Source organism: Apium graveolens, chromosome 6, assembly GCF_009905375.1.
Source record: "Apium graveolens cultivar Ventura chromosome 6, ASM990537v1, whole genome shotgun sequence".
Taxonomy (NCBI): domain Eukaryota; kingdom Viridiplantae; phylum Streptophyta; class Magnoliopsida; order Apiales; family Apiaceae; genus Apium; species Apium graveolens.
In genome coordinates this window covers 59375282-59397045 of record NC_133652.1, presented here as the reverse complement: position 1 = coordinate 59397045, position 21764 = coordinate 59375282, and the positions used below count along the sequence as shown (strand labels likewise).

Here is a 21764-nt window from a genome sequence, read left to right as displayed (position 1 = left end):
CTGTATCTACATTCAGTTTTATATCCATCAAAAATGGTATCAGAGCTTTACGCATCTTGGGTAAGCTTTTTAATGGAGTCCAACAAAAGCAAGGAGGGAAGTTATGGTTTAAGCTATCCAATGCTTATAAGGGCGAACTACACGGTCCGGGCAATTAAAATGAAGGTGATAATGCAGGCCTATGGCGTTTGGGAGGCTATTGAACCTAAAGACCCTAAGGCTGTTGTTGAAGAGAAGATGGACAAACAAGCATTGACAATTATTTATCAAGCAATCCCTGATGACACCTTGTTAGCGGTTGATGAAAAAAAATCATGCAAGGAGGCATGGACTGCACTTAAAACGCTGAGCAAAGGTGCTGACAAGGTGAAACAAGTGAAAGCACAGACACTAAAAGCTGAATTTGAGGCGTTAAAAATGAAAGACACGGAACACATTGATGATTTCTGTATGAGACTCAACGGTTTGGTCGCAAATATCAGATCGTTGGGAGAGGTAATTGGTGAAACATACGTCGTTAAGAAGTTGTTGAGGGCCGTACCAACGGGGTTTCTTCAAATTGCTTCAGCAATTGAGCAGTTTGAGAACCTCGACAATATGTCCGTAGAAGAGGTCATGGGCTCGCTGAAAGCTCACGAAGAGCGTGTGCAGGGACGGTCAGAAACGAGTGAAGGACAACAACTTTTGATGATAGAGGAAGAATGGAAAAGCAGGGAAAACAAAGATAGCAAGTTCCTCCTAACACGAGAGGGATGGTTAAAACAGAGTGGAAAGAATGTGTCCCCTGGTGGTAGCGACTATCGTGTGAGAGATAGTCGAATTGTTAGAGATAGGAGCCAAGTCAAGTGTTTCAATTGCGGGGGATACGGTCATTTTGTGATCGAATGTCGAAAACCAAGGAAATTCAGACCACAGAAGGGAAAAGGTGAACCTGACCCAGTTAAGTTAAATGATGATGAGCCTGCGTTACTTATGGTTATGTGTGAAACAAATGCATATGAAGTTATTTTGCTGACAGAGAACGAAAATTAAAAAACCAAGCAAGAAGTAGTGGCGAACACGTGGTACCTCGACAATGGAGCGAGTAACCACATGACAGGATATCGAGAAAAGTTTGAGAATTTGGACAAAATAGTGAAGGGAGAAGTGAAATTCGGAGATGGGTCTGTAGTCAAAATCGAAGGCAAAGGATCTATCAAAATTATGTGCAAAAATGAAGAAGCCAGGGAGTTACACGGATTTTACAACATTCCCACGTTAAGGAGCAACATTATCAGCTTAGAACAGCTGTCTGAGGAAGGGAATCGAGTTGTTTGAAATGGTGAAAACCTGTAGGTGTTTGATAGTTGTGGGCGACTACTCGTGCAAGTTAAAAGATCCGGGAATAGACTTTACAAAATTCACATAACTGAAGCAAAACAACAATGTTTACTGACGCATCGTGAGGAAGAAACGTGGTTATGGCACCATATACTTGGGCATGTGAATTTTGAAGCGATGCATTTGATGTCCAAGCACAATATGGCACATTGCCTACCTGTACTTTCCCAGTTAAATGAAGATTACAGTGGATGCATCATGTCCAATCAAACTCGTAATCCTTCCCCTCTCAAACTAATTTTTCTGCAAAATATGCCTTGGACTTGATACATTTGATCTTTGTGGACCAATAACTCCATCTACACCTGTGGGTAATAGATATTTTATGCTCTTGGTAGATGACTATACCCGCATGATGTGGGTATATATGTTGAAAAATAAATATGATGTTCTTCACTATTTTAAAAACTTTAAATTGATGGTTGAGAATGGAGTCGAACGGAGTATACAAGTGTTGATATTAGATTGTGGAGGGGAATTTTGCTCTAAAGATTTTAAATCTTTCTGTGATGAACATGGTATATTGAGACACTATATAGCGCCCTACACACCCCAACAAAACGATATGGTAGAGCGCCGTAATCGCACGGTTATGGCCATGGTTCGAAGCTTATTGAAGGAGAGACAAGTACTTACAAAGTATTGGGGCGAGGCAGTGAGGCACGCAGTGTATGTGTTGAATAAATTACCAACTCGTTTATTATCTTCCATCACGCCGTATGAGGCATGGTATAACCAAAAGTCTAGTGTGGAACATTTGAAGATTTTTGGATGCACAGCCTATATGAATGTCCCATCCGTACACACAACTAAATTCAATGATCGAAGCAGGTTAGTAGTGCATTTTGGCAGAGAACCAGGGACTAAGGTGTATAGGTTATTCGACCCAGACACCAATAATATCCATGTCAGTCGCAATGTGAAGTTTAATGAAGATCAAGCTTGGGCCTGGGCTCCTTAAAATACCAGTGGTCCATCTGTTCCACACCACTGTAAGCTAGACATCAGTGACACAGAGTCTTCAATCACTCCTTAGGAAACACCTGAGTTACAAACTCTGCACACCAGTTCCAGACCTATTGTCGATCCTACAATCGACACTAGTGAGCCACCACGAAAGTACAGGAGTTTGACTGATATTTATGATGACACCACAGAGGTCGAACTGGTAGAAGAAGAATTGTTCTTGATGGGTATTGACGAGCCACTTTGCTTCGAACAAGCAGTGCATGAGAATGTTTGGCAGGTAGCAATAAATAAGGAAATCAAATCCATTGAAATCGAACATGGGAACTGACTACGTTACCCAAAGGGCATAAAGCTATCGATTTGAAATGGGTTTTCAAATTAAAAACCGATCATCATGGTGAAATTACAAAACATAAAGCTTGCCTCGTCAAAGGTTATGCACAAAGGCAAGGCATCGATTATGAGGAGGTATTTTACCCTGTCACCTGTTTAGAAATTGTGCGTCTTATCCTTGCCTTGGCAGCCAAAAACGACTGGGAGGTTCATCATCTTGATGTTAAATCTGCGTTTTTAAATGATACATTGCAAGAGGAGGTTTATGTCTCACAACCTAAAGGGTATGTCAAAAGAGGGCAGGAACACATGGTCTACCGTTTGTTTAAAGCTTTGTATGGTTTATGTCAGTGCCCTTTCGAACATGCAGTTTATTCCAAATGCACCAGTACTGAGGTTTTGCTCGGTGTGTATGTCGACGATCTTATCATCACAGGCACAAACCTGTCAACCATTGTCAAATTCAAGGGGGAGATGAGCAAGGAATTTGACATGCCTAACTTCGGCAAACTGACTTATTATCTCGATTTGGAAGTGAATCAGGGTCGTGGTTTTATTGAAATTCGATAATCAGCTTATGCGAAAAAAGTTCTTGAATGAGCTGGTTTGGGAGAGTGCAATTCCGTGAAGTATCCCATGGAGTTTAAGCTGCAAATGCACATGGACAAGAAGGGACTCTAGTGAATCCAATACATTTCAAAAGTGTTGTAGGAGGGCTTCGTTATCTTGTGCATACACGACCTGACATAACCTATGTTGTTGGGATAGTAAGTCGGTATATGGAAAGTCCTACGGAGTCTCACATGAATGCAATAAAACGCATTTGTCGATATGTGAAGGGGACATTGTGTTATGGTTTGCTGTATAAACAAGGGCGTGGTGATTACATGTTATCAGGATTCTCAGATAGCGACATGGCAGGGAGTATGGACGATCGAAAGAGCACCGAAGGGATGGCATTTTATTTGGACGAAAAACCTTATTACTTGGGTATCTCAAAAGCAACGTTGTGTTGCCGTTTCTTCATGTGAGGCCGAGTTTATGGCAGCTACAACTGCGATATGTCAAGCTATATGGCTTCAACATGTTCTTAGTTATATCATGGATGTTAAAACGAGTTCTGTCACCATTAATAAATCGATTTTATATCTACTTGGAATGCTTCATTACAGGCTTAAGTTGGTATTTTGGACTCAAGTTGTTGATATTTTTGATATGTTTTTATATTTTTGCATCTCAGGCATTAGTTGAATAAATAAATGAGCTTTTCAAGGTAATATGCTGAAAGTAGGTCAGAATCTGAAGCCTAGGCCATTCTCATATTGAAGAGCATCTCGATAGCTTCGCGTGAACTATTGGATCGTCAAATTCTGACAGACGGAACTCAAGATATAGTAGAAACAAGAAAAATCAGGAAATTCCAGAAGGTCAGGGCGGCCACGCTAGTCATGGGAGTGGCCCCGCCCATTTTTCATCAACTCAGGGCGCCCGCGCTTGTATGCGGGGCGGCCGCGCCAGGTCATTTTTCCAGAATCTTGATTTGACTTGAATTCGAAGAATTTGAAGCTCAGGTCATCCAGAAGCCTATATATATATATATAAAGACGTTGTTAAAGATAAGAACAAGGAGACCAGGGAGAGAAATACGAAAGCCTAGAGAGCACAAGACGGCTATGGAGAAGAAGACTTTTGTATTCTTTAATATAGTTGATACTTTGGATGCTTGTTTTCGATTTGTCTTTGAACCCTAGTACTCTTATATTATTTATTACCATACTTTTATTGGAACCCATGGTGACGATGAGTTCGGTTATGAACTAATCATTGTCATGGGGTTCTAACGGATTTACTATGGATTTTTATAGTTAATTATTTTGATACCTAAGTGTGTGGTGATTGAATGATATCCTAGTATTGGTTGTGCGTATTCGTCTTATGTGCGTAGCTAACATATAAGATAGCGTGTTAATCTCTATTGAAGCGACAATGAATATAGAGATTTAGAACTTTCCATGCTAGCATAGGTTCATGTATTTATTATGCATGATTCGTAGGTAATTTTAACCATCTTACTTGCCCTATGTAAACATGATAGATAACTTGTTCATTAAACCTTTATGTTGTCAAATTCTATAGACATATAAGGTCTAAACATAATTGGTGTCTATTCAGCTTCCATCTTTTTTGTGGATGTCTGGTAGTAGGGTATTCGTACAACGAAAGTTGGCGTTTACTAGTTTCGTGTTATCTGATTAGTTGTCATCACCATTGCATGCTAATGTTAAGAACAATGACTTAGAATGAAGTATTTAATGAAGTTAGAATCCCATGTTTGTCTCATATAGTTAATTCAATCACTTTTATTCTTAGTTAATTGCATGTTAGTTTAATCTTAGTTATAAACATCTCAACTTGTTATTGTCTTAGCATTGAGCGATAGCCATATCATTGTTGCATAGGTGCATAATCTTAAGTTAACTAAAAAGAGTTTTTGTGGGTACAAATTTGATTTATCTTATATTACTTGCGAACGCGTATACTTGTGTCGTGTTTTCGCCCTAACAAGTTTTTGGCGCCGCTGTTAGTCGCTAAACATGCGCTAATAATACACGCAAGTATACGCGTTCGCAAGTAATATAGAATCTTTTCTGGTTCTTTCCCACATAGACTGGCTTGGTTAACTAATTAATTTATGCACTTAAGCAACAATGTATAATTATTATTTAATGCTAAGATGATAAAAAATTGAGGTTGTTTATAACTAAGAATTAAGCTAACAATTATAACTAAGGGAATAAGATTGATTGAATTAATATATATATATATATGACAAACATGGGATTCTAACTTTATTAAATACTTCATTCAATAAACTTATTGTTCTTAACCTTAGCATGCAATGGTGATGACACTAATCAGATAACACGAAACTGATAAATGCCAACTTTCGTCGCACGAGTACCATACTACCAGACATCCACAAAAGATATAGAAGCTGAATAGACACCAATTATATTGAGACCCTATATGTCTATAGAATTTGACAACATAACGGTTTAAGCACAAGTTATCTATCTTGATTATATAGGGCAAGTAAAATGGTTAAAATTACCTACGAATCATGCATAACAAATATATGAACCTATGCTAGTATGGCAAGTTCTAAATCCTTAAATTCATTTTCGCTTCATTAAGAATTAACACACTATCTTATAAGTTCACGACGCTCATAAGACGAATACGCACAACCAATACTAGGTTATCATACAATCACCACAGACTAAGGTATCGAAACAATTTAACTAAAGAAATCCATAAGTAAATCCGTTAAAACCCCACCATAACGATTAGCCCATAATCGAACTCATCATCAACGTGGGTTCCGATGAAAGAATGGTATAATAAACGTAGTCTTTATACTTAAATAACAAAACCAAGCACGAAATAAGACTAAGGTTCACAAATACAAAAACTAGCATCCAAGTACAATTTTAAACAAAGATTCACAAGTAAAAACAAGATCTTCTTCGTCTTCGATGAATCGTGCTAACACGGTCTTCTTACAGCTCTCCTTGATATGTCTCTAGCTTGATATCTTATTAAAAATGACCTAAAGTTATTTATATAGCATCTCTAATCAGCAAATAAGTCCATAAATCAGTCTTTTATTCATAACATGATTCTTGAAACCCGACCTGGCGCGACTACGCGCTGGCTCTCTGAAGTTCGGGCGCGGGCGCGCGCTTGATCAGCGCGGGCGCGGGCGCGCGCTTGATCAGTGCGGGCGCGCTGGGCTTCTGCCAAAACTTTGACTTCTTTTTTTTCTTGCAGATTTGAGCCGGTCTTTGCGATATTAGCATCAAACCAATGCTAATTCACCCGATTCCCAGATTAATACCTGAAATGCAAAAACACTAGAAAACACATTAAAACACCAATAACTTGAGTACAATTACACTAATTCAAAGCTTTACGAAGCGTAATAAAGTGTCATAAATTCCACTCAACATACCCCCAAACTTGAATCGATGCTTGTCCTCAAGTATAAACAGACTCAAAAATAAGAAATAAAAATGCATGAATGCAACTAAATGAATGCAACGAACCCCATAGAATAACTAAACCAATCAACAAGCAACACCTCAGTAAATGCAGTTATTCGCATAAAGGTCAATCAAATCTCACAAATCAATCTACGAACCAAAGACGTGCGTGTGTGCAACTGTTTACAGATATACTATCGCAACTAGATCAACAATCATGACTCACTACTTATCAAAGCAATCGCAAGTTTATAAATAGAATTAAAGCTAGACTCAAAATAACTTATAACACTTCAATTCTTATATCAGAGTTAATCTTGGATTCATGCTTTTATTCACAACAAAACAACACAAGTATACTTATTTGATCGTGCAATGAATGAGGTCCATAAAAGACTTATACAATAGTACCCATGTAGCGAGCGTTAGGTTAGCGGATCCCAGACTATAAAAGCCTTAGGTCACTAGGCACAAAGTCCCCTAAGAACTTAATAACTCGAGTACTAAAGAGCCCACTTGTGATCAATTATACATAACACTTATTTTTTTTTCTCTTTTTTTTTCAAATTTCTGAACGAGTGCGTTTCGCTCCATCTCCCTCAACCCTAGACTACTCATAAAAATATGAGCCGGCTACTAGCCATTTGACACCTAGCCACACAATTAGCAATAAAATCCAATTTTCTCCAATTTCTAAAAATCCATGTTATTTTATTATTAAGAGAATATCCTAAATTCTAAATATAAATAAGCGATTAAACCTTGACAAACAAACAAACCATGATCATGATCTAGCACTCTAGCAACCTATAAGACTTAGTGAAATACAAGTGTCTCTAGCATGAAAATTAATTCGATATGACTTAACATCACTAAATACGACATCACTACACCAACATAATTATCACAAGTCAATCAGAAAAATCATCTAAGGGATCATATTATAATGCACATGCATGAACTATATGAACAAAGTATCATAAAAAAACTACCAAAAATAAATAAAAAACTACTACATGGCAAAATATGCAAACTATATGTACTAAACTATCATGAATATGCAACTAAATGTGACTCACACAAAATATATTCCTTCAACTACTACCCCAAACTTAAAATATTCACTGTCCTCAGTGAAGATAATAGTAAGGAATTCAGGCATACCTACTACGAATCAGAATCCTCACCCTCAACGGGTGGAGTGCCAGGTGTATCAGAAGGCGGATATAAAGAATCCTAACCAAATACTGACCACTGGATGTCAACACCGGTGGCTCTAAAAGCTGTCCTAAATGCCTGGGTGAGATCATGTGCAAACCGACTATGGATGTCATGCATCGCATCCATCCTCCGCGCTAGATGCCTATACCGCGTCGAACTCAAACCAGCTCCAACATCTGCTCCAGCCTCTTGTTGCTGCTGTGATGAACCAACCTCCTCTCCTAACTGAGCTCTCCAAGCTGCCTTACTTGCCTGTTGCGTACCTCCCGCAGACATCTGATCCATGGGTACACCACCTGGCAGATGCGCATAAGAATAACCAAGCCCCTTAGGATTGGGCTTTCCTCCTCCCCACTCATGCATACTCAACAATGGAGAACTGTCGATAGGAGCACTGGGAAGCTGCAACTGCTCATGTGCGGGCCAATGAACACCAACTGCCACGCACAACTTCATCACAATGGACACATAAGGAATAACACCTGTAGTACCTCCTCTCAAGAATCACAAAATCCCTTGATAAATCACCATCCCCAAATCAATGTAATCGCCCTGAAGAATACCCCATAGCAGAGAGCACGCTCCACAGTAATCTCATGCACATGCGAAGATGGCATGATGTTAGCATAAATAAACGAATTCCAAGCCCGTGCAAACCTGTTCATGCACGACGCAGGGAACGTGGAGTAATCAGTATTGCCCCTCTTGGACTTCCAGTGAGTCTTAGGCACACATAGAGTCGTAATGATCAGATCCAAGTCGAAGTCCTCGGGAGTCTTATCGTTCCAGGTGTCCTGACCGGGCTTTCTTGCGGGCTGCTCAATCATCCTTCTAATGGCATCAGCACTGTACTCTACAGTCATCCCCCTAACCACCGTGAAGCCATTCTTCTTCGCCTTAGCGTTAGCATAAAACTCCCACACAACACTCATGGGCACAGCAGCGGGAGCCTCACAAAAAGGAACCCAACCCATCTCAAGAATCATCTCCAACAACTTACCATCCTTCCCTGATGGCAGAAAACCTCGCTCCTTTACAATAGGCTTCGAGAGAAGCCTCGTGTACTCCTCTTCAGCCTCAGGAGTAGAAAACCTTGGCCTCACACCACCCACAGATGAAGAATTAGTGGTGTTGCTACTAACTTGCGTTCTTTACCTCTTGGGTGCCATTGGGATTAAATAAGAGAAAATAAAAGCTAAATATTTGAGAGAGATTTGTGTTTGAGAATTTGTGAAGTGATGGAGAAGTTTGTGTATAAGTGTATGTATTTATAGGTGGAGATGTGAGAATTAGATATGGAATAGAAGTGGGAATTGATTATGGGAATCGTGGGAATAATGGTTTTGATTGGGAGAGGGAATTATGGGATGTGGAAGAGTAAAAATCGGGTGGGAATTGATTTTGGAGTAAAAGTCCCGATTTTTCTCTTTATTCAGCTCTTATTTATTTATTTTTCGAAAAGGGACCGGCGCGAGCGCGCGCTACGACAGCGCGGGCACGCTCACATTCTGGAAAAATGGCGCGGGCTCGCGCTAGATCAGCGCGGGCGTGCGTGGTTACTGGAAAAACAGCGCGGCCACGCGCTTGATCAGCGCGGGCGCGCTTGGTTACTGAAGTTGTCCCTAAATTTTTTTCTTTTTCTGATTTTTTTGTGTTTTTCTCCTTTCTTCTTGCTTCCTCTACCTACTAATGTACAACAAACTTGGGTTGCCTCCCAAGAAGCGCTTTTTTTACGTCGCTAGCTCGACGTAGAACCTTGAGCTCAAATGGACAATAGGACGGCACTAACCACCTCACGGTTTGTCGTGTCACCATAGTAATGCTTCAACCTCTGACTATTTACCTTGAATGCTTGGCCCAGATCATTCTCAAAAATTTCCACCGCTCCATGTGGAAACACAGTTTTGATTATGAAGGGCCCTGACCACCTTGACTTCAACTTTCCAGGAAAAAGACGGAGACGAGAGTTGAACAAAAGAACTTGTTGCCCGGGCACAAATGATTTGAGCACTAGACCCCAATCATGCCACCTCTTGACTTTCTCCTTGTAACACCCCCAAATCCGGGGTCGGGGATTCGGGTTGTCACGAGTTCCATTTCCCTTATCCATACTTAATCTTAACAGGCAACCAACTGCTGCGTACTGTGACCCCACAATATACACACACACACCACAAGTTATAGTCTCAGAGATGAATACCCAAAATAACACAAGTCATTTTATTCCACAATTATAAACCATTTCACCTTAAAAAGGGTTTCTGAATAATTTACATATTCTTTGCCATTATTACAATTCATAAATATACATAGTCTGGTACATCAAAAGTTGAAAGCCTAGCCTATTGGTAGATCCTACCTCAGCTACAACGACATCAAAGCCTACAGGAAACTGCGGAACATTTCCTATCCGCTCGCGAATTGGGAGCTTGATCCTGTTCATCTTGTCTATCTGTTGTTGTGTGATGAAAGAAGAAAGCAAGGGTGAGCAACAAGCCCACCGAAATAATATGTATAATAATTAACAATATATGAGTATTCTCATAGTACTCATGAAAGTCTTGGTCAAGAAGAAATGAACCAATTTTGTTATCTTAACGCGACCAAGTCGCAAAATATTCAGTATATATATATATATATACTTTTCACAATCTTTGAAATCCTCTGACATGTATAATATACACAGAGTTCCAGTTTATAATTGTATAAAAATATCGTTGCAAGGTGATCTCATATATCTAACCTTGTCTCAACATTTTTCTGAAAATCTTTGACATGCATAAGATAATCATTTACTAGATATAAGTTTGAAAGATGAAGTTACAAGATACTCCAATATACTTATATCTTTCCCGAATACTACTTGAACTATCACCGTTCAAGGTATAATCAGTTTCAAAAGTTCATCACATAGATGAGACTACAAGAAAAGACTTGGATAGATTCAATCTTTGAAATATCATTATAAATAATGAAGTTACGAGATACTTCATTAAGTCCCGATATATATATACACCTATATATATATTTCATACACTCCTTGAAAACCTCTGTTATGAAAATTATAAACAGAGTTGCAATATCCAATGAATTTGGAAAGGAGAAAACCTTGGCATAAACCTGATATCTTGCTGATCAGGCAAAGATACCAATAAGTAACCTTTTCTACTAGTAGATGGACGAATTCCCCACTGGTCATCACCCTGGCCGCAATAGGACCTTATGCTGGACTGCCACTCAGCCACTTACGCATTTGATGGACTCCCACTGAGCCACTTACACTTTCATGGACGCCCACTGAGCCCATGTTGCTTATGCCGACTCAAATAGATGAACTTACTTCCCGAACGATGGGCAAGTAATCAAGATTTTTTCTCAAAACAGCAACCTCGTTGCGAATGTATAATACACCACTGAGCCGGATCCCTCAGGTTTTGAGCGAGTATTTAAATCCCATTCGAAAGGAAGATCTTAAATATCAAAATGAGTTTTGGGATCCGCTCTAACTTTTAAAAATCATTTTGAAGACTCAAAAACATTTTTAAGAATGTTTGGAGTAATACTGATTTAATGACATAAGCAGTCCCGATAAATTAGAAAATATTTGAATATTATTATTTAAATAATATTCCCATAAGGATAATCTCTATATAAATAATTTGAAGTAGAAGTTTTAAAACTCATACTTGAAATGAATATTAAATAACCAAAGATATACTTATACGAAAGTACTATCTTTATTTGAATAATCGAAAATAAGTTTGATTATCAAAACATTATTCATTAATAAAATAAAGAATATTATTTAGTAAATAATCGGAGTCATAAGTCCTCGAATGAATATTCAAAATAATATTCATTAAATAGAATAAATAGAGTTATAAATCCTCGAATGAATATTCAAAGTAATATTCATTAAATAGATTAACAGAGTCATAAGTCCTCGAATGAATATTCCAAGTAATATTCATTAATAAAAATAAAGTTATCGAATAAACCTTATTCGATTAATAGTTTTGAAAACTATATATATATATATATATATAATAAACTCGGGAACATCGACTCCCAGTTTAGAAAATGTTCACCTTTGGGTCCTCTATACTAAGGGTATACGCAACTACTGCTTATCTCTAGCATATGTATTATGCAACTTATAAGCAATTGAATCAACAATTAGATATCAAGATTACGAAACAGACATGCATATATACCATATCACATGCTCCAATATATCGCAAGATTTTCTAATAACAATCATGCACTTAAGATAATGCATATACATATATTTACATTACAACAACAGTATAACGGGTAGAAAACTTGCCTAAGTGTTCCCGGATAGACTTAAGCTTAGAGTGGGTCCGATAACCTATGAAAAACAACATAAGTCGGAATTAACCCACGGTCGCTTAAGAAACTAGACTTTAACCAATTGAACCCTAATGTTCGCTTATGGTCACTTCTACGCTTAACGAATCACATAAGTCGCTCGAGTACCCTCGGCTCCACCATTTTTAATAAATTAACTATTAAGAATTTTAAGGCGATTCTTTTGCGAGTACCCTACAACTGCCTAGTCCACTTTACAAAATTGTTTCATACCCCAATTAGTCATTTAAGGGCCTTAACCAAGGTTTCAAAATAAGGCGAGGGGTAAAGGTTCGTTCGCGAAATGCTGTTACTTAAAACGGTCGTTTTTCCTAAACCGTACATCGGATTCAAGCGAACTACATACCAAAATGAAGCTTACGACATGATCTAGCTAAACATGGAAAAGTTACAGATTGGTCAGTGAGTTATCTGGTCTGAGATTCATGTACATGTTTGTGTAACATGTCTCACTGCACATCTTTAGCATTATGGGGATTGTAAAATAAATAAATGGCTTTGTAATAATAATGTTACTATTGTAAGTTGAGTATGTGATGTTATTTGTCAATAGAAAGTTGTTGTCAATATAAGGTTATTCTTATATTCTCCTCACTCTGTCCATTAGGTTTTTGTGAAGTATTGTTCAGATTTCAACTAGTATAATTTGCTCAATTAATTTTGCATTTTAAAAAATAGAACTTTTTAATTTAACAAAACTTTACCTCGCACATTTGTAAATAGAATTTGCAATTCAACGAAATTTTACGGTGCAGTTTGTTAACCATTCATCTAGTACATCTATAAAATTGAGTGAATAAATATTTTCTTAGTAATATACTTATAAAATATTCACGGTTGTGTTTAATATCATCTGCACTTATTATAAAAAAATAATAATTTTGACTATACATAATTTATGAAATAATAGTATTAATAATTTTGTTCGGATCTCAACAAGCAAGATTTGTAATTCAACAAAATTTCACGACGCAGCTTGATAACATTTCACTTTGCACAATATAAATCAAGTGAATAGTGATTTTTTAATATTACTTATAATATATTTATATTTGTGTTTAAGATCATGTCTCAATAACACTTCTTTCATAAAATAAATAAAATAATTTTATTTACGAGTAAGTAATAAAATAAAAGTTTTCTAATGTATAATCAAATAGAAACTAAATTATTATATTCACCAACATAATTTATAGTCAACTCCGGTCTCCAACCAATCCTACAATAATAAATTTTAAGTAATAGAATTTATATTCACCATTGACGAGCTCAAACAAATTTGTTTGCACTTTCTTATCATTTCTTGTACTCGCCCGATTCAAATTTTATTGTAAATACTTTTGAAAGACTTTTGTATAGCCTATGGTAAAAAATATTTTCAATGTGGCCCTCAATATTTTATCACACTGTAGATATAATTATTAAAAACTAATTTAATTTTCAAAGAGTAAAAAGAAAAAAATTATTTATGGATAAATAAAAATAGTTTTCTATTCGAACCTAGTAAAATTGAAATCCCGCGATAAGAATGCATTTGTTGTTACCGACCCGTGGCATATTCCTACTTAAACCAAAATGGGTCCCATTTTTCCCGCAAATAACTTTGCTACTATGTGATCTCTCCTGTCGTCGATAAGCTATGTTCGTCATATTTATCCGTTACTACATACTATTATAGACAATATCATATTCTCTTTCTTCAATATATATGATAATTAACAAAAATATATATTGATGTAAATTTATTTTACTGGCCAAAATATTTGAACTCTTGGGATGATGATTTGCATCCTAATAAAGGCGAGCGAAATTGGTAATTAGTATATTATTAATCCTTATACATGCATTCTTATATATAATTATATTTATTTTTGTCGTATTGTTCTTGCGTGTTGTTCTTTCCTACTAGCCATCATTCTTATTCTACAATGTGATTTAATTTTAAATTTATGATTCCCTGTATTTGTTCGTAACTAATGAGTAGAGAGAAATTTAAATGCAGTTTAATGTCTAAATTCTTCATTCTAATGTCACTTGGTGCTATTGATAGCATTTTATATTAGTCAAGGTTCTAAACATTCTAGCTTAACCAATTAAACATTTAGTTGAGTGTCCTCTACGGGTAGATGTGTAAAACGACGAGACGAGTAGAGTTGTAAAAACACCCTAAATTTGGTTCAAGAATTTAGGTAGAGCGGGTAATTTTGTACAATACACGAAAAAACGGGTTCGACTTGACCTTTGTGGTTCCGGAACACGAAAGTATATGAACGAAATTACATAGATGAATATATTGTAGGTTTTGAGTTTACCATTAGGTACACTACAAGAAACAAAAATATAGGAAATAATTAACTATATAAATTACATGAATATATATTTTAAATAAATTTTAAATATAATATTTACATAAGATAAATATAAAATAATGTCAAAACTAAGTTTCACAAAACTGGACCACAATTGATTCTTTATGACATATTGATTTAAAACTCGATTAGTAAAAATTTGTTATTTAAATATATTTATATAATTATTATTATTTATATTTTATTAAAAATTTACATGAACACAACACGAAACATTGACGAAATGAAGGCATATGAACACGAAACGAAATGAATCTTTGATGGGTTGGTGTTTGGTTTGGCATTACGTACACCAAATACGAAAGTCCACTTGCGAAAGTATATGAAACGAAAGAATTTTCAGATATAATTTGAGTGTTTTGTATAGTTGATACGAAAGTACACCAAGATTATAATGCCTACAAACCACAAAGGAATTTTGTTTATATCTAACTTCGGGAGACCTCTACTTATCTTTGCACGAAAGCCAAACAAGACTCGTCACTTCGGCGCTTTAATTTGGTTCTGTATACATATAATGTTTATCAACTAAACATTAACGCGACAGTTTCACTTTGTCTATGCTGATGCTATCTCTCAAGCATAAAATAAATAAGTATAGTTTAAGATAGTATAAAATAATTATGAAGTAAACGGTAAGGTTGAACTACCGCATTAATTTTTGATTTGTACACATTTTCTTCCTCCTCTTAATAACAAATCTGACTGCTCCACATATACTTCTTCACAGATGTCCCCATTCAAAAAGGCTGACTTCACATCGAGTTGATAAAGAGGCCACTTGTGCCAATGCTATCACATATTTTATTTTTAAGTATTCTATACGAAATTACAGACAACTCAGATTTTCTATCGCAAGGAGTGGTTCAACCATCTATTCAATCAACAAACCCACAACTTCCTGACAGCCTTGATCTCCCATCACCAGATCGTCAATCGTCAATCTTGTCCCTCCTTGATGTGTTTCAACACACATTTTCTGATGACATTGGAAGCTCCGGATCGATGAATATTCATGAGCTCCAAACAGAAGAAGAAATTGAAGCTTATAAACAAGAACTTCTCTCCAATCCCGACATTGCCCACATCACTGCTGTCCCCATGGGAGCATCCACAGTCCACACTGCTGCAGCCACAGAAAATATTAATCCAGAGTTTCCCCAAGGCGAGATACAAACATCAACAGTGAATGAAGTGTGGCACGAGATGAAACAAGAATATCCCAGCAAGGAAACAAACGAGGAGATGAACCTAGAGGATTTTCTTATTATGGATGGTGTGGTGCGGGCACATGATCGTTCACCTCCTTTGCAGCAGTCCTGTGTTACATACCAGAACAACAATAAGAGAGCACTTGGATCTGAAACACCTGGTTCTATGGTTATGCCTGTTGTTGCTTCAGGAGGGGTTGGAAGAATGCCTGGTGGATACCAACCATGAGAAGTTAGGTACGGTGAGACGATGTTGAACAATACCGGTGAAGGTAGATTTAGGCAAGGGTCACCTGCAAGTCCAGTTTCCTTCGACAGTGTTGGCGCAAACCAATCTGACAGTGTGAATAATCTTATGGATGTCAATGCAGCGAACAGGTCCAGTGGTCCAACAACGAAGGTGATATACAGAAAGCAGCGTCGTACAATCAAAAACAGAGAATCTGCCGCCAGGTCAAGGGCTAGGAGACAGGTATGATCTGTTTTCAGTGAGATAAATTTATTGTAATGAATAATATCGAAGATGTTAAATGATGCTTAATGCTTTGTGAAGTGGTGGTAAAAAAATTATTTAGTTTTAGTTCTATATAAGAAGAAATATCCACAAAAATGACGTATGCCTATTTAAATATTTTAGACCTAAACATGGGCTAAAAAAGGTTGGCTAGGCGTATGCTCATGATCTGGAAGCCCGAGTGCACGTGTTAATAGAAGAGAACATACGTCTGCAACAGGATATGGTATGCAAGAAATAGGCTACAACTTTGTTTCTCTAAAACTAATCTATATATTTTTAGTTCTCTTTTCATTAATTCATATCATGTTTCTTGAATTTGTAAACAGGAAGAGATAAAGAGGAGAAAGCAGCAGGTATGTTGTGCACAAAGTACTCACTTCATAAATCAGTTTCATGTTTTCGCAACTTCTTAATTTTGCATGCTATTGAAATGTAGTCCTGCACATATTCATAAATCAGTTTCATGTTTCCACAACTTCGTGCAGTACATGGAGGAGGTCATGAAAGCACGCAAGGCAAAAGATGGAAAGAAGCGGCTCAAAAGGAGCTGGAGCTCGTTGTGCTGAAACAAGACTGACACCAATACTCCCCTAATAAAATCTCCTCTGCTGCTGTGGTTCTCCGTACGTAGACTGAGAAAGCATGTAGTTGTCTTTCAGTTTGGTGCTCATTTAGATGTGTTTTTCTAGTACATATCTGTTATGTAATTAATATGACAATAAGGTAAAGTGTGTTGGTGTCACATGTGTCGTTGCACATCTTTTAGAGGATTGTAAAATAAATAACTGCCATGTAATAATGTTACTATTGTGAGGATTGTAAAGTAAACAATTGCTAGGTAAGAAAGGTGTATGTTGAGTTTGTGCTGTTATCTGTCATACAATTTATGGTATTTATATTGTTGGATATATTATGAAAGGAATACACTATAAGAGGTGATTTATGAGTTGCTACAGAAGAGCTCTAATATCTGTAACAATCAGAAAAGAAAATGATAGAGGCATATACCACTTTTCTTTTATATTTATCTTATGTTTTTGAGAGATTACAAGAATTCTTATTTATACTAGTACATAGATGACTCTTCTAAATCATAACTGACTTCTAATAAATCAAAAATTTCCAGAGGCTTGACTCCCTGGATCTTTTTCACAGTAAATTAAAAATGCATCAACTTCATCACTCCCGCTTGATGCAATTTCTGGTCACTCCAAGTTGGTTCCGCCGAAAATTAAACTTGTTCTTTGGTAGAGCCTTTGTAAAAATATCAGCTAGATTATCACTTGTGGGACAGAACTCCAGTTTTACTTCTCCATCTCCAATTGCTTCTCTAATGAAATGATATTTGATTGCAATGTGCTTCGTTGTTTCATGGCTAACAGGATTTTGAGCAATGTCCATTTCAGACTTGTTGTCGCAATAAATAATTGTGCTACTTCCTTGCTTCTGTCCAACATCCTCTAGAATTCTACACAACCATATTGCTTGAGAAACAGCTTTTGATGCAGCTACATATATGTTAGATATAAAAGACTCCCAATCAAGCTCCGATATGCAGAAGAATCTACCTTTTTAGCACCATAATCATGCTTAAATTTTTCATTTACCTGTAATGGAACACTCACTGATTTACAACCAAACATTTTGAAACTCTTTAGCATAACTTCAGTGTATTTTCTCTGTGAAATAAAATATCATCAGCTCCCTGATGTATTTCTATTCCAAGAAAATAATGTAATACACCCAAATCATTCATCTCATAAGTCTTTAGCATGTCATCTTTAAAATCTTGAATTATTTGATTATTGCTCCCTGTTATAACCAAATCATCAACATAAAGGGATACAATTAACACTTCAGTACCATTGATCTTCACGTACAAGGTTGGCTCGCTCTTACTCTTCTTAAAACCATTTTTCATGAAGTAGGAATGAATTCCAGTATACCAGGCCCTCGTAGCCTGCTTGAGCCCATATTACGCCTTTTTTAATTTGTATACCTTTTGTTACTCCCCCTTAATAACAAATCCTTGTGACCGCTCCACATATATTTCTTCACAGAGCTCCCCATTCCAAAAGCTGACTTCACATCGAGTTGATAAAGATGCCACTTGTGCCAATGCTATCACAGCTCTAGTTGTTTCGAGTCTAGCCACCGGAGCAAATGTTTCGGAAAAATCAACTCCAGGTTTTTGTGAATAACATGGCTAGATTCTAGCTTTGTGTTTCTGTAGTGTTCCATCAGAATTCAATTTCGTCTTGTAAATCTACTTTAGTCCAATGACTTTTCTAGATTTAGGACGTTCCACAAGTTCCCATGTATGATTTTTCTCAATCACTTTGATCTCTACTTCCATAGCCTTCTGCCAAATTTCATGCTTCTCTTCTTTTTCGAAATTTTCAGATTCAATAGAGACAAAGTTACATCTCTCATACACATCATGCAGGCTTCTGAATTTTCTTGGTAGAGTACTATCTCGAGATTGTGGTCTTGATGAAGTTTAACTTGATCTATTTGGAGACTGAGGTGGAATTAATTCAGAAGATCTCCGAGTAGCTGCTCCATTTGATTCATCATCATTATCCCGATCTTCTTCAATTACAAGAGGAAGCTCTTGCACTATGTTTCTTTTCCAATACCAAAACGCCTTCTCGTTGAATAGAACATCTCTACTAATCATTAAATTATGAGTCTCCAAATTATATAATCTGTATGCTTTTGTTTCTTTATCATAACCCAAAGATATACATCTTTCACGCTTTTATCAAGCTTGTATCTTTTTTCTTTAGGAATATGAGCATAACACATACTACCAAATATTTCGAAATTACTAACCTCGGGTTTTATCTACTTCAAGCTTCAATAGGAGTTTTATTTGGAACATCCTTGGTAGGAAATCTGTTGAGAATATATACTGCTGCGTGAACAGCTTCTGCCCAGAATTTTGTGGGCACATTTTTTTTCATGAATCATTGATCTTGCCATCTCTACAATGGTGCGGTTTTTACGATCAGCAACGCCATTTTGTTGAGGGATGTAACCTGCTATTAGTTTCCTCCAAATGCCTTCATCTTTGCAAAAATCATGGAATTTAGTTGAAGTATATTCTCCTCCATTGTCACTTCTTATCACTATGATTGACTAGCAACTTTACTTTTCCACAAAAATTTTTGAATCTTTTAAATATTGAAAAAGTTTCTGATTTTCTCTCGAGAATTAAATCCACGTCATCCTTGTATAATCATCAACAAAAATCAGAGAGTACCTGTTTTGATTTAGCGAGGGAGTTTGCATGGGACCACATAAATCAGTGTAAATTAATTCGAAAGGAGATCTTGCCCTCCATGACCTATATTTTGGAAAAGAGTCTCTATGTTGCTTTCCCATTGCACAGCCCTCACAAACACCAGCCTCACCTGTTAATTTTGGTAGTCCTTGCACTATATTTAATTTTTGTAACAGCTTCAAGCTATTAAAATTTAAATGGCAAAATTGTTTGTGCCAAATCCAAATATCATCCTCAACTTCTCCCCGGAAAGCAAGTCTTCTTGCATATCTGAATTCAATATGTAAACTTCTATTTCTTTCCATTTTAATTTGTGTTACCAACGTGTTTGATTTTTTAGTGATTTTGCAACAACTATCTTCAAATTTGACACAATAGCCATTTTGAATTAGCTGTCCAACACTTAACAAATTTTGCTGCAAGTTAGGAACTAAAAGAACGTTGTAAATGAGTTTCGTTCCCTTCTTCATTTTCACAGCAATCGTACCTTTTCCTTTTTCTTTCACCAATTCACCATTAGCCATCTTCACTTGGGAAGTAACTTCTTTTTCCATGTTAAGAAAAGCTTCTTCATAACCCGTCATGTGATTACTACATCCACTATCGACATATCAGGTATTTTCATTTTCCGCCATTGTGGCTGAATGACAAGCATAAAACAAAGTCTCATCTTCCTTCTTTTCTTTAGAAAAATTTGCTTCCTTCTTTTTATTAAACCAACAACTCTTTGAATATGACCGAATTTCTTGCAAGTTTGACACTACGGATTGCCACGATGTCAACATTTTGTAGACATATGACCTGATTTTCTACAAATTGAGCATGTAGGTTTGGAAATTCTTGAATGCATACCTTTTCCAAGCATTCTTTCATTTTCATTTGAACTTGGACAATGATTTCTTTTATCCGTTGCATATTTTCCATCCGGCCTTGTAACAACCCGCACTTTCGGGCAATTAAATCTAAATACAAAACTAAATTCCAATATAATTATTAATCCAAAATTCTATTACAAATATGACTAATTTTACAAAAGCGCAGCTAACGGAAGCCCAAAAGTCAATCTACTCCAATTCTAAGTCCTCGAACTTGAATGTTATCCAATTCTAAGAATGAGCTGCGAAGCCCAGCAAGAAACCAATAGATCCAACTTGTAGGCCAAGTAACATATACACATATAACAAAATACATAATCTATACGATACGATATTTGAAACAAACACTTTCGATACAGATTATTATTCTTATTCTTATTCGATAAATACGATACACATAACACATAAACAACAAATAATTCAAAACCCATAATTCATGACACGACCACTACAACCCGATGATAACGGTCCTAAATTTTCTGAAAACTGTCACTACAATCCGGTCACTACGGCCCTAAGTTCTTATTCGATATTTTCACAAACCATGGCACAAATCAGAGATCCAAATTTTCGTTGAGACAACACACATGTACAACAATACATATAACATAACATATAATACTTTCAAATATATCATCACCTAGCCCATGTTTTTATAATAAAATATACACGTATCACATAACTTAGAAAATTCTAGCAAAATCGATTGAAAACTTACCTCAAAACCTAACCAGATCTGAAGTTAGCCTTTTTGACCATCTAAACAACGTTATCTTGAAAAACACGAAACACGAAAGTTATAGATAACGAGAAGATCTTTCCGAAAAGTCCAGATCACTAAATTCCGACTTACGATGAATTTTTTACGAATTTTACAAGACTGCTGATTTATGTTCAGAAGAGCCCTACGATTTTTAATAATAAAAATAAGGAATACGAATAGGGTGTATTTATAACGATAAAAACCATATGTCTTAACCTACAAGTTATCCATATTAGAATCTGATCCAAATTTTAGGCCCATTAGTCTAATTCAATTTTTAAATCCTAATCTTAATCAAATTTTAATACTTTTTTCTATTATTCTATTATTATTCGATATCTAAAAATTACGGGATATTACATACTACCCTCCTTAAAAAGAATATTTGTCCCCAAATTCACAAAT

The 21764-nt window shown here is 36.3% G+C and overlaps 2 protein-coding genes across 2 annotated transcripts; both read left to right on the top strand.

Annotated features, from left to right (window-relative positions):
* The first annotated feature begins 33 nt into the window (after positions 1-33).
* On the top strand, positions 34-1032 carry LOC141665139 (uncharacterized). Its single transcript, XM_074471122.1, has one exon. The coding sequence runs from the start codon at positions 34-36 to the stop codon at positions 1030-1032; it is 999 nt and encodes a 332-aa protein (XP_074327223.1).
* A 14810-nt stretch (positions 1033-15842) lies between these two features.
* On the top strand, positions 15843-17001 carry LOC141665138 (protein ABSCISIC ACID-INSENSITIVE 5-like). Its single transcript, XM_074471121.1, has 4 exons — positions 15843-16390; positions 16587-16658; positions 16762-16788; positions 16921-17001. The coding sequence occupies exons 1-4, from the start codon at positions 16169-16171 to the stop codon at positions 16999-17001; spliced, it is 402 nt and encodes a 133-aa protein (XP_074327222.1). The 5' UTR covers positions 15843-16168.
* The last annotated feature ends 4763 nt before the right edge of the window (positions 17002-21764 follow it).

Excerpts from the sequence above, each read along its gene's own strand:
- LOC141665139 (XM_074471122.1), top strand. The coding sequence starts at position 34 with ATGGTATCAGAGCTTTACGCATCTTGGGTAAGCTTTTTAATGGAGTCC.
- LOC141665138 (XM_074471121.1), top strand. The coding sequence starts at position 16,169 with ATGTTGAACAATACCGGTGAAGGTAGATTTAGGCAAGGGTCACCTGCA. Across the intron at positions 16,391-16,586 it reads GGTCAAGGGCTAGGAGACAG|GCGTATGCTCATGATCTGGA; the intron begins GTATGATCTGTT and ends AAGGTTGGCTAG. Across the intron at positions 16,789-16,920 it reads TAAAGAGGAGAAAGCAGCAG|TACATGGAGGAGGTCATGAA; the intron begins GTATGTTGTGCA and ends AACTTCGTGCAG.